This window comes from Macaca thibetana, chromosome 3, assembly GCF_024542745.1.
Source record: "Macaca thibetana thibetana isolate TM-01 chromosome 3, ASM2454274v1, whole genome shotgun sequence".
Taxonomy (NCBI): domain Eukaryota; kingdom Metazoa; phylum Chordata; class Mammalia; order Primates; family Cercopithecidae; genus Macaca; species Macaca thibetana.
Genome location: NC_065580.1, coordinates 109155252 through 109169354, shown reverse-complemented (window position 1 = coordinate 109169354; position 14103 = coordinate 109155252). Strand labels below are relative to the sequence as shown.

The 14103-nt window shown below is 38.5% G+C and overlaps 2 protein-coding genes across 3 annotated transcripts in view; one reads left to right on the top strand and one right to left on the bottom strand.

Moving 5' to 3' along the window:
• Positions 1-14103, bottom strand: part of YAE1 (YAE1 maturation factor of ABCE1) — a 967894-nt gene that overhangs the window by 756980 nt on the left and 196811 nt on the right. The window lies entirely within an intron of this gene.
• VPS41 (VPS41 subunit of HOPS complex) overlaps positions 1-14103 on the top strand; it is a 229229-nt gene that overhangs the window by 125468 nt on the left and 89658 nt on the right. For both annotated transcript variants that reach the window (XM_050783300.1, XM_050783299.1), the window contains 2 exons: positions 6215-6277; positions 9576-9641. In XM_050783300.1, coding sequence (XP_050639257.1) covers positions 6215-6277; positions 9576-9641 — 129 coding nt within the window. The remainder of the gene's footprint in view (positions 1-6214; positions 6278-9575; positions 9642-14103) is intronic.

Below are 14103 nucleotides of genomic sequence, written 5' to 3'. Positions count from 1 at the left end.
CATACACTGAAGTATTATTTTCATTTCAGAAAAGTTTACTTCAGTTATAATTTTGATGATTGTCTCAGTTGCATTTGTTTTCATTTCTTCAAAGAAACTCAATAGTATAAAGCTGAAGGCAATATCGCTTAGAGGCTAAGTGCATAGCTCTGTATTACAGCTGCCTGGGCTGGCATTCCCACTCGCTGTGTGAAGTTGGGCATGTTGCTGGGCCTGGCAGTGCCTCCCTCTCCTCAGCTTGGCAGTGGGAGGCCCCTGAGGAGTGTTGTGAGGTGCAGAGTATATGGTGAGCTGTCAGTTATGTATTAATTGTTTTTATTGCTAACCATTCATTTTTAATCCATTGCAGTCTGGCCTCTTCCTGTCTCCCATTCTTGTACCTGAACTTTTCAAGGCAAGAGGGTGAAAAATCAAAGCACTATTTACCCTTCTCTTCCTTTTGGCAGTACATAAGTTGTACAGAAAAGTGTTCATTCATATTGTGTGATGTCTCACACATGTACTTTGCTTTCTCATTTTTAGCTTTTTATTTCTGTGTAGTCAGGGAGAGTTTCTCTACTTGTTTATGCCCTTCGCTGATTCACTTTTCTTCCAAAGTCTGTTTTGTGTCTTACTACTTCCTGGAGTAGATTTTTATTCCATTTTGCATTTTTAATTTTTCTGAAAGCTTTCCCAATTCTGTTTTCATATCAGCCTGATATATATTTAATTTTTAAAAAATTACAACTTTTTATATGCCATGGAGTGTCAGGTGGGTGTTGTCTAGTGGTTAGCAGTGGAATTATCCTGTCACTTTTTAGCTGTGTGATGTCTGCTAAGTTATTTATACCTCTTGTGCCTCAGTCCATTTCCTCCCCTGTAAAATGGTGATAATAACAGTACCTACTTATTGGGAGGATTAAATGAGTTAATATATGTAAATTACTTGGAATAGAACCTGGAACAGAAGAATCACTTATTAATTGTGTTATTATTATAATCATTGTTGTCATCTTCCTGTTTTTCTGCTCCAGGTTCATAGAGGTCTGATCTTCTTATTGTGGTTGCCAAACAGTTTTCTAGTTTTTCTTTGGTTTCTGGTTAATATGATTTATTAAAACATGGTTTTTCTCCCTTTGAGTCTTTGGAATGTTCTGCAGGACTTTTTTAATAGACCTTGACTATGCTTTTTGTTTGATTTGTTTATTCATTCCAGAACAGGGAGATCTCCTTCTGAACCTGGGTTAGCAAAGAGATTCAATGTCTATCTTGCCCTTGTTATTGTTTTGGGTATTTTAGAATCACGCTAGTTCGGTAACAGGGACCCTAAAATGAGCTCAGTTTCCAGTAACTAGATGAAGGCAGCTCTCTAGGGGGAACTAGAGGCTTCTGTCATCACTCTCTGGTCTCTGATAGTCAACCTGGGTGGAGAATATGAAAACCAGCAATCTTGACCACCAGAGTCCCTTTAGCTACCACTGGAGGTATGATGACAGTCCACATGTCCACCCTATTTTGATTTTTAGTGTGTTGTTTGGAAGTGGAAGTTTGAAAGAGGCTGTTACAAGGGAAGTCTAACTGGGAAGGTTGTATAGCACTCTGGCCACCTCTGTCCTAGTTTCTCTGCATCAGGGCTGTTGCCCAGTATTCTGGTTGGCAAATACATAGAGTTTCATGCTAAAGTGGAGAATGATTACATCCCTTACTGTTTCATGAGGGTAGGTTTCCTCTATTTCAGGTAATAAAACACATACTACGTACTTCTAAGGTACATGGCTCTCTGGTTTGTAGCTAATGAGAAGTTCCCCCAGGACTTTGCAGGAGATTGGTTCTATGGCCAATTGTTAGGAATTTTCTCTTTTTCTTCATTAGGTATTTTTGTTAGCAGATTCAGGGAAGTTGTTAGGGCTTCTACAGGAGATACCATTTTCAAAAGGGTCCTCTCTCCTGTAACCTTTAATTACGTGATTCTTATCTCGGATGAGCTCTTCCCAAAAGCGAAGGGATTCCCTTCACAGATAAGTGTGAGTTTCACTGACAAAATGGCAAAATAAATAAAGAGGGAGAGAGAGGGGAAATAAATGAGAATTGTTTTGGATTTTATTAGCATTAGTGGTATAACCTGTGACCAGTTAGTTTGGCATGTCGTAGTACTGAAATGAACCAAAACATTGAAGGTTTTACAAAACACCCTTGTGCGGATACTGACAAAGCTTATGAAATTTGTCTTGTGAAGTTATATTTTTTGATATTGAAATAGAATATAAGAACAGTTGAGGAAAATGTTGCTCAGATAAGCATAGTAATAGAAACTGACCAGAGAGTTCTGTTCTTGATTTGCCACCTTCAGCAGTTACTCCTCCAGCCCCTGCTGTGGGTATGACAGTGATATTTTTGCCTCTGGCAAATTCTCAAGGATAGTGATGCATATCGGTGCCTGTTTACTATGAACTTGTTTGATTTTGTTCTCTTTTTGTTTATTCCTCTTTATCACTATACTATTATGCCTTCAATATGCATTTTTTATTTTTAAAGGGACATTTATCCTTGGCAATTCCTAATTTAATTTTCAGCATTACATCCACAATCCCGGTATTTATCCACACATTTACTGATCTGTCAGTCTTCTTCTGCAGGCTTACGCATCATTTGTTTACATCTCATATACTTTTCTGCGTAATAGAAATCGCTTTTCTCTAAAAATTACCTTTATCCCATCTGTAAGGCAGAAGGAAGTTTATCCATTTGAATGAATAGTTGGCTTCATTTAATTTCAATTTCTGTCATGGAGTACCCTTAATTCAAAGTCTGATGTTCATGTTCTTTTCAGTTTGGCACATATTTAAGGCTTTTGAATGTTTTTTATTGTGGTTCTATTCTACTCTTCTTACACTTTATGTAAAAAGATATCTTTCTTTTTTGCAAGTTTCAGTTTATCCTATATAAAGATAACATGTAGAAGAATAGGATTTAGAATGCCTGGGTTCTGGTTCTAACTCTTCTGCTTATGATTTTTGTGACCTTAGGCAAGTCATTTTTCTACAGAATTATCTGTTCAACAGGCATAATGATGTTTGCTCTCAGGCCTAGCATTTTTGCTATGAGGACCAAATGAGGAACAGCAGAACATTGCCAATTGTGCAGAACTTCAAAAATATCATTTCACCTCACCAGAAAGTTTGATTTTGTTTGTTTGGGGTGGGATTTGGCCATTAGTTTCCAGGGATTTTAACTGTACAGGTGTGTTTGAGAACCACTGAGGTAAAGCATGTTGAAGCATTTAGGGATGTCAGTTAGTAGCAGTAGTGTGAGATTTCACACAAGACCATGCAGTACATGACCTTATTGTACTGAAAAGAAATAGATTATGTTAGGAGAAGTTCAGCGTGCTAGTTGAGCAGGTGTTATACTGAGGTAGCTTCACCAAGGTGGCCACTTGTTGATTTGCTCCGTTAAGATTCACATGATTCAGGAGCCTTCTTCCTTTCACCTAGTTTTCTTAGATTTGTTGGGGTCCATCAAGTTAAACTTCCGCAAGTAAAGTGAAACCCTGAATGCAGTGCTTTCCTTTTCTGCTTCTTAGCCATTATTTTATAAGATGTTTGTTATATTATCCTATGCCTTTATATTTCCATAAAAGTAATGACTTTATAGCCTCTGAACAATGAGAAGCCAGATGATGGGGGGCATATGTGTATTTGCCATGTCAAAAATACATTTCAAGGCTGGCCTCAGGAAAAATGAAATTCCCTCTGTTTTGCATTATATTATCGCTTGTTTGTGGGACCCGAATAACAAACTTGGCACAAGTATATGAAAACAGTAGTTACAATATGAGTGGATGGTCCCAGAAACTTTAATTTTAATGCATGAATCCATCTCCCAAAATTATAACATAAGTGAATTTCCTGCTTGGGACTTGAAAGAATGAACCACTCAGAACTTACCAAGATTAAAATAAGAAGAAATTAAAAGTTTGAATAGCCCTATATTTATTTTTCAAATAGAATTTATAATTGGAAACCTTTTCACAAAGAAACTATCTTAGTCCATTTGTGTTGCCATAACAAAATACCTTAGACTGGGTAGTTTATAAACAACAGAAATTTATTTCTCACAGTTCTGGAGGCTGGGAAGTCTAATTTCAAGGTGCCAGCATTTGGCATCTGGTGAGGGCTGCTCTCCTTGCTTCCAAGATGGCACCTTATTGTAGCTTCACATGGCAGAAGGGATGAATGATGTGTCCTTGTGTGGCAGAAGGCAGAAGAGCAAAAGGGCTAGCTAGTTACCTCAAGCTCTAGCTAGTTACCTCAAGCTTTCTTATAAGGGCACTAATCTCACCTATGAGGGCTACACCTTCATAACTTAATCATCTACTAAAGGCCCTACTTCTTAATACCATCACCTTGGAGGTTAGGTTTCAACATAATGAATTTGGGGAGAATACATACATTCAGACCATAGCAAAGCTAAGACCTAGATGGCGTCACCAATGAATTCCCACAAAAGTTATAGAAGAATAATACCACTATACTAGAGACTAGAAAGAGAGTGTGAACATATTCAAATGTTAGGAAATAGTTCTCATTGACTCTAGTACTATTTGTTAACTCCAAGCTAACAAATAGATCTCATGGAATTCTCATGCTGAGAGTATAAATAACCATCACTTTGGAGGTTAGGTTTCAACGTAATGAATTTGGGGGAACACAAACATTCAAACATTCTCATGGTAAGAGTGTAATTAATTTGAAACCACTTTGTGAAATGGTTTGCCTATTAAATGTGAACGTGCACATAAATTATGACTCAACAATTCCATTCTGTTATACATCCTTCATAAATATGTGTATAAGTGCACCAAAAGATTTGCAAAGTGTGTTCTTAGCAGCATTATTCGTGATAGCCACAATCTGGAAACAACCTAAGTGGTCATCAGTGGAAGATGGATATGTGAATTTTGATGTATTCATACATCGAAATAATACACAGCAGTGGCAAAGAACCAACCTCCACTATATGCAACAGTGTGGCTAAATCAAAGAAAATGTTAAATAATGAATGAAATAAATCAGTGAAATAGAATATGATTCCTTACTTATAAAATTCTAACACCAGCACAACTTATCCATGGCAATAACTTTGAGGGTAGTGATTAGTTGGATGGTGTTATATATTGGAAAGGGAAACATAGGAGCTTATTGGCTTCTATTTCTTGATCAGAATGATGGTTACAGGGATATGTTTGTGTCGTAAAAATTTGTCACACTATGAATTTATGATTTGTATTCTTTATAGCATGTGTTTTATATTTCAGTTTTGTTTTTGTTTTGTTGTTGTTAAGTAAAGCACTCAGAAAATATACTAAGTATGAATAAAGTAGCCTGGAACAACTTTAAGGGAGACACTGATAAGCAGGAACTTAAATCTATTTCTGTGTTCTCAGTAGATTCGGCATAAGGTTGTGAGTTAAGTGTGGTTCACCTAATCTCTTACCATATTGATCTACGTGGTTGGTTTATTTTATATATAAGACAAAGACTTAAAAAAAAAAAGCTTCCCTTTCATTTAAGGGATGAAAAAAATAGTTCCTTTAGGGATAGCTTATGGAAGTTTATAAAAGAATATTAATAACTTGTTCAAATCTGTTTCATTTTTTTAATGGCATGCATTTAATACAATTTATGGTGATTGAAGGGAACTCTATCCGTGGAATGCTTATAAAAGCTTAATTGCAGCAAAGTACCCTCACCCTGATGGGATTTTCTTTTTTCTTTTTCTTTTTCTTTTTTTTTTTGAGACGGAGTCTCGCTCTGTCACCCAGACTGGAGTGCAGTGGCGCGGTCTTGGCTCACTGCAACCTCCGCCTCCCAGGTTCAAGCAATTCTCCTGTCTCAGCTTCCTGAGTAGCTGGGGCTACAGATGCACACCACCATGCCCGACTACTTTTCATATTTTTATTAGAGACAGGGTTTCACCATATTGGTCAGGCTGGTCTTGGAACTCCTGACCTTAGGTGATCCACCCACCTTGGCCTCCCAAAGTGCTGGGATTACAGGCATGAGCCACTGCGCCTGGCCGATGGCATTGTTTTCATTAGATATTTACTAGAGGTCATAGGGCCTTAGAATTATTAAATGTTCTACTTTTCTTATTGATAGTATGTGTTCTTACTGACTCAGTAACCTTCTCTGTTGCTGTCATGGTGAACTGATACAATCCATTTGCTTTGTAGGTGCAGGTATTTGGACTGTATTCTGGAGAAGAATTTCATGAGACTTTTGACTGTCCCATTAAAGTAAGTATTCAGCAAGTTTTACTTTTTCTGAGGGTTTTCTCAAGTAAGGCAATATGGATTACAGTAATATGAACATTACCACTTCTGTATTAATTTTGTCAGTAAGTGTCTGTTCAACACTTCAGATGTACTGGATACTATTTAGACGCTATGAAAGAAGACAGAATGTGTATTTTGTTATTGTGATCTCAGTCTGTCTTCAGGGGTATTTTATTATAGTGAGTGAGATCACACACACACACACACACACACACACACACACACACACAGTCTGTGATAAAAGACTCAAAGAGGTAGAAATAATATTAAGCATTCCAAATCTGAAAGGAATCACTTTTAGCTGTTCTTGTCAGTGATGGCTTCATTGGTGGAGTGATATTTAACTTGGCTTTAATAAATGGAGAGGGACTGTTGGGAGAAGCTGGTTTTCCATGTGGAAGAACGGCATAATAGAAATGGAGAGGCTAAAAAGTTCAACTTGTGTTCAGGAAATAGCAGGTGGTCCATTTTATTTGGTACATAAAAGACTGATTTGACAAGAGAATGTGGAGGAAGATTGGGCTGGCTTTACATTCAGGCTAAAGAATTTTGATTCCATTTGGTAGATAAGGAGAAATTACTGAATATTTAAGAACAAAGCAAATAAACTGAGCTAAGCTTTAAGAAAATTAATACGGTGACTGTACACAGTATTGATTGAAGGACAGATAAGAGTCAGGAGGACTAGTTTTAGATAAAAAATATGGTAGTTGAAATGTCTATTATAGTTGTTGAAGGAAGAGGTCATTTATTTTTTTCACTTGTTTATTCAAACATTTATTGACCAGCAGGGAAAGGAGAGAGAGGGTCTGATGTATGTTTTAAAAAGTTGAATTTGCCGAAGTGGAGGGTGATATAAATAGGAGAGTGACTAGGGACAAGCGACAATTTAGAAGCCTAATATAGTACTCTAGGCAGGGCATTACATGATCTCAATGAAAAGAGTGATAGTGAGTGTTCAAGATGGAGTGGATGAAATTTATTTGGACAGCCTGTGCTAAATAGACTTAGGGAGCCTAGTGATGGCTTGGATGAGGGTGATAAAAGATGGAAGAGCTCACTGTCAGTTCAGGTTCTCACTCTGGGATGGGGTGTTGAATGCCATCAGTTGCAGTAGGGTATGTTTGAGTAAGGACATGGCTAGTTTGGTCTTGAGTTTAGGTAAGTGTAGTACATCAGGTGGGGATGTTACAGAGGTTTTGGAAACATGAATATGGGCCTCAGGATGGAGATTGGCCCTTAAACACAAGCGTGATAACCGTAGTTGAATAAGGTGAAGCTATTTTAAAAGATATTACCCAATTTCGAGCTGTAGAGTGAGAAGAGAAGACTGATGGTGACATTTTGGAACACTCTAACTTGAAGACTCAGGCTGTGGAAGAAAAAACAGCAAAGGAGTCTAAGAAGAAGCAGTTAGAGGGACTGGAATGAATCCCGAATAATGGTGTCGAAAAGCCAGCGGAGAGAGGGTTTCTACGAGGAGGAAGTGGTCAGCAGTATCAAATGCAGTGTGGAGATTAAATAGCGGGAAGGACTCAAACAAGGATGTTCTACGTGGTAATTATGAAGTTACTGGTGACCTTGCTGAGGACTCTTTTCAGAGCAGGAGGGTCACTATACATGAAGGAGTAAATTGGAGGTGAGGAAGTAGAAACAGCCAGTAGAGACTCTTCTTTCAAGAAATTTGGTAATAAAGAAGAGACATCATCTGGTAGAGAGAGGGGCCATGTCCTGGGAAGATTTCTGCCAATCATGTTTTGGTTCATGGCAAAAACCAGTAAGGAGGAAAAGATTAAAAATAAAAGAGAATGCTTCTTGGAGCAGCACTAAGCAATGAGATCAACAGCTTAGGTAGAGAAGATAATCTTCGAAAAGAGTCCTAGACCCTCTGCCTGTGAAACAGGCATGAAGGAAGTGGACTGAGCCCAACTATTGCAAGTTAGGCAGTGAAGGAGGAGCACTTGTGGGCAATGATCCCAATGGCTTTATTTTCTTACATCTGAAGGGAAAGAAAAGGATAACATAATGTGATTGAGGAGCAGAGATATTTAGAATCAGTCACAGATCTACAGTTATGCATTACGAGAGAGCTAGGGGGAGATTTTAAGAATGTGAAACAATAGAATGTGTGAATCCTTCAGTATTGGTATTGAGGATGGATTAGGAAGGTATTGAAGGGAAGAAGAGCTAACCTGGGAGGGAGGAGTGGTTAGAGCAATGAAGGGTCATATGCTAAGCCTTAAACATGACACTGTAGGAAGAGGAATCTATTCCATTGTAGGAAGGAAATATATCAATTAATACAAGTATAAAATATGTTTAATTGAAGGTTTATAGAAGTATAATTGTGTGGGATTTTGTGTGTGTGTTTACCTAAAAAAATATTCTCTATGTTAAATTAGAAAAACATAAAATTAGTTAAGTTGGTGATTTCATGAGTGGTTTGGGGATAAAGAGAGAAGGAGGTGGAGTCTGTGCGAGCTTACAGCCACAACAGATGAGCCCCAAAGATGGAGATGTACTGAGTGGAGCCACGAGGGCTTTTGTTTTCACCCTCTCTCCAAGATGTTAATGATGCTATGTAATCATAAAGCCCTTGCAAATGAAGGAAACAGTAACAAAGGTGGTGGAGCAACCTTAAGAGAAACCTGGGTAGCAAGGGGCTGGGGAAAGATTGGATGAGTGGGAAGCAGATGAGAACCACAGGAACAGGTTGTATGTAAAAAGGTAAGTCCTGAATGGTTAGCTCTTTGGGCCTGTAGCTCTGTTATCTCTCCATTGATGGGGTCTTGGTGTAAGTGGGCTAAATATCTGGGAGGCTGCATTGCTACTTGGTGCCGTCTGTCACTGGGAGGCATCTTGGACAATGAGTTAGTTGGCTTCTTTGTTTTTTTGTTTGTTTGTTTTGTTTTCTGTAAATTGTATACAGTTAGAAATAGTTGTGACATCTTGCTGCCTTGACCGACCTCCCTTGCTGCCTCTATACAGGGGACATCCACTCATAGGGGTCCTCAGCCAGAAATTAGAACTGACTTATCCTACTCTTTGAGCTTTGACCTGGCTTCAGAGAAGAAATCTTTTTACACAAGAAGAAAACTCAGATGTCATCAGTTGTTGTAAAATATTATTTGAATATATTACTTCCTACCAAAGTTTCAGGATAATTTTTAGATCATGCTGCTTGAACTGTATTAGGGGTTTTCGTTCTGTGCTTTAGCCATGACTCCTAAACCAGAGTTGGGTCCTGTTTCTCTTGTAGATTATTGCTGTGCACCCACATTTCGTGAGATCCAGTTGCAAGCAGTTTGTGACCGGAGGGAAGAAGGTAAGTGCTGTGTGTCTCTACCTTGGTATGTAGCCTTGAGGGGTGTTGTATGTTTTCTCTATAATTTATCCTTAATTTAATGTCTGGCTATTCATTAGGAGAAATTCGAGAAAGACAGTTGTAATGAAATCTGATGATCATCATCTCTTGGGGGAGTTGTGGTTTCACTGTTTCTCACTACATTGCTTTTTTTGTTGAGATGGAGTCTCGCTCTGTCGCCCAGGATGGAGTGCAGTGGCGAGATCTTGGCTCACTGCAGCCTCTGCCTCCCAGGTTCAAGTGATTCTCCTGCGTCAGCCTCATGAGTAGCTGGGATTACGGACACCCGCTGTCATGCCTGGATGATTTTTGTAGTTTTAGTAGAGAGGGGGTTTCGCCATGTCCCTACTAAAGACATGGCCGGGCTGGTCTCGAACTCCTGACCTCAGGTGATCTGCTCTCCTCGGCCTCCCAAAGAGCTGGAATTACAGGTGTGAGCCGCTGTGCCCAGCCTTTCGCTACATTTCTTTGAAGTAGATATAGGACAAGAAAATAAGAGAGCTGTTACATCTAGAGCTTTGAAACATTGCCCCTTCCATTAAAAATAACAAAAGCACACTTAAACTACCGATTTTTTTTTTTCCTATTTTTTTTTCCTTGTAGAAAATCTCTTGAGGGCCTTGATAAACTTTTAGAACAGTTATGGCTACTCTTCACTGACATGTTCATGGCACATTTTATTATCTCAGTGCTATTTTAAAAATAAGAGATTAGGCTGGGCATAATGGTGGTTCACTTCTATGATTCCAACACTTTGGGAGGGCAAGGTGGGAGAATCACTTGAGGCTGGGAGTTTGGAACCAGCCTGGGCAACAGAGTGAGACCCTGACTCTACAAAAAAATTAAGAAATTAGCTGCATGTGGTGGTGTGCCTCTAGTCCTAGCTATTCAAAAGGCTGAGATGGGAGGATCACTTGAACGTAGGAGTTTGAGGCTGCAGTGAGCTATAATTGCGCCATTGCACTCCAGCCTGTGTGAAAGAGGGAGACCTTGTCTCTTAAAAAATGTAAAGAGAAATAAGAGAGAAAAACTTTCATATATTAACATTTTTCTGTTTATAGATATAGTAAATTCTCAAATTAAAGAATCGGTCTGCTTATAGAATAAGTCAAATTAGGTTTTTTTTTCCTGTTTTTATTACCTAGAGATCTTTTAAAGACTATTTTTATCGTAAATGCTATCACCATACTGGAATTCCGAATATTATTTACTGTTTGGTTTGGAGCCAGTGAAAAGGAAGTAGTCTGTAGCTATTTCTGTAATAGTAGAGAGGTATGGAGTAGCTGCTTTGAGACCCAGCTACTAAATGCTTTTAAATGTTTTATACTTATCTGTCATTTTCCCTTGGTTCAGTAGTTAATAGAGTGATAGGGCAGGAAAACCTTCTGGTCTTTCCATGACTTGTCATAATGAGTGGCAGGTTGGTAGATCCTGATTCCATTCCACGACATAAAGCCAAGATCACGCCGGCTCTGATTTCTGCTAGAGAGCCCCTCCGTCCCGCATCTCACAGTCCATTGTTATTCTTAGGCTGTAGTCGCATTCACCTTATGTAAAAATGTCCAGGGGACTAAGTAGTGGGAATTACAGACCTAATCTCACATTCCCTAGCTTAGATCTGCAGCTGATCCACTCCTGAAAAAATAACTACCTTACTTGTCTTTGTCTTTGTCAGCCTCAGGAAAGAGTAGCATTAACATTCCTCTCGTATTTCTTAACTAAACACTTTTTGGGTTAAGAAATTTTGTGTGTGATTGTGTTAGGGTTCTCTAGAGGGACAGAATTAATAGGATATATATATATATATAAATAGTTTATTAGGGAGTATTAACTCACAAGATCACAAGGTAAGGTCCCACAATAGGCCGTCTCTGCAAGCAGAGGAGCAAGGAAGCCAGTCCGAGTCCCAAGCTGAAGAACTTGGAGTCTGATGTTCAAGGGCAGGAAGCATCCAGCATGGGAGAAAGATGTAGGCTGGGAGGCTAAGCCAGTCTAGTCTTTTCACATTCTTCTGCCTGCTTTTATTCTGGCCATCGTGGCCAGATTAGCTGATTAGGTTAGATTGTGCCCATGCAGATTGAGGGTGGGTCTGCCTCTCCCAGTCCACCAACTCAAATGTTAATCTCCTTTGGGCAACACCCTCAGACACACCCAGGAGCAATACTGTGCTTCCTTCAATCCAATCAAGTTGATACCATCACAGTGATATAGCATAAGTTCACAAGGCTGAAATTTAAACCCAGGTGTTCTTAGGACTGAAGATCTGGAGGAGAGATTTTGCTTTGTTGGTTTGTGTGTTTTTTTTTTTTTTTTTGAGACAGAGTTTCGCTCCGTCGTCCAGGCTACAGTGCGGTGGTGCAATCTTGGCTCACTGCAAGCTCCGCCTACCGGATTCACACCATTCTCCTGCCTCAGCCTCCCGAGTAGCTGGGACTACAGGTGCCCGCTACCACGCGCGGCTAATTTTTTGTATTTTTAGTAGAGACGAGGTTTCACTGTGTTAGCCAGGATGGTCTCTATCTCCTGACCTCGTGATCCACCCGCCTCAGCCTCCCAAAGTGCTGGGATTACAGGCGTGAGCCACCGTGCCCGGCCTGTGTTCTTTAATAATCAGTGTATTCGTGAAGTTTAATAATTGCTTTTCTGCTGCAAAGGATACCTGTAGTCTCATCAAGTTTGCCATATTAATTCTACTGCATGGATGTCTTGTCTCCCTGTAGGATGTCTGGGTGAACTGTGTCAGTAACATATTCTTCATCCTTTTACTTAGCATATGATATCATTTGCAGACATCCATAGAAAGGACAGTGTGCATGCAGCAGTCTGGGTCAGAGTCCATTGAATAGATCCGTGAGCAGTGTAGGAACAGCAGAGTAATCTAGCGTCTAATTATTGGTGAGGTAACATGGGAAGAGCTTGGAATTTATAGAAAGTTGGACATTGTGATAAGCAATAAAATAAGTAGAATTCAAAAAGTGCTGAACAGGCAGAACATCAGGGGTTTGGTTTGTCTCTTTGGTTGTCACTGACTACTTGACAAGCTGTTCTATATTCAGTCTTCTGTGAGAGTAATTTTTTTTTTCCTATTCAGTTCTCCAAAAATGCATCTGTTGACATCTCTTTCCAAGCACACACAAAAATGTTTATGTGTATATAAAATGAGAGTAAAAGTAAAAACAGTTAAGGTCATCTGGTGAAAAATTGAATTAAAATTGATTTTGTTATTAACTTACACATTCGGGACTAAAATAATTTAAAAGGAAAAACACACTGAAGAGCTTCGTATATTGTATATAAGGCTTAGTATGTGGGGCATGAGAAAAGCACATGTATGATATTTTAAAGTGAGGAATCCCGTGATTACCCATGTCAGTGTAAGTAATTGGTATTAAGTCATCTATTTTTGAGATGTTTTAAAATAGCTTTATTGGTACATAATTTGCATACCATGAGGTTCACCAGATGACAGTGTGCTGTTTAATGGTTTTAAATATATTTACAGTGCTTTGCAACCATCAACATAATCTAACTTTAGAACACTTTCATCACCCCAAAAAGAAACCTCGTACCCATTAGCAGTCATTCCCCATCTTCCTTCCTCCCCTCCTCTCATCTCTAGGCAACCACTAATCTATTTTCTTTCTCTATAAGTTTTCCTATTCTGGTTATTTCATGTAAATGGAATCGTGTATATGGCCTTTTTGTCTAGTTTCTTTCCTTATTTTTCTAGGCACATCAATGTTGTGGCATGTATTCATATTTCATTCCTTTTTATGTCCAAATAATATTTCATTGTATAGATCTATGATGTTTTATTCATCCGTGTATCACTTGATTGACATTTGGATTGTTTCTACTTTTTGGCTATTATGAATAATGCTGCTATGAACATTTTTGTACAGCTTTTTGTGGCTATGTGTTTTCATTTCTCTTGAGTATGGAATTGTTGAATCATATGGTAACTCTATGTTGGACATTTTGAAGAATTGCCAAACTGTTTCCCAAAGTGATTGTTCCATTTTACATTCTCATCAGAAATATATGAGGGTTTTAATTGTCTACATTCTCACCAATGTTCATTCTATTTTCTCTTTTTGATTATAATCACTCTGGTGTGTGTTAGTAATACCTCATTGTGGTTTTGACTTGCATCTAATGACTGATGATGTTGACCATCTTTTCCTGTGCTTATTGGCCATTTGCATATCTTCCTTGGAAAAATGTTTATTCAGATTCTTCGCTTATTTTTTAATTGGGTTTTTTTATTACTATTATAGAGTTGTAAACTTTAAAAAATAAATTCTTGGCAGATATTCCTTATTAGATACATGATTCGCAAATATTTTTTCCCAGCCTACGAGTTGTTGATGGTATCATTTGAGGCACAGAAGTTTGTAACTTTAATAAAGTCACATTTATCTTA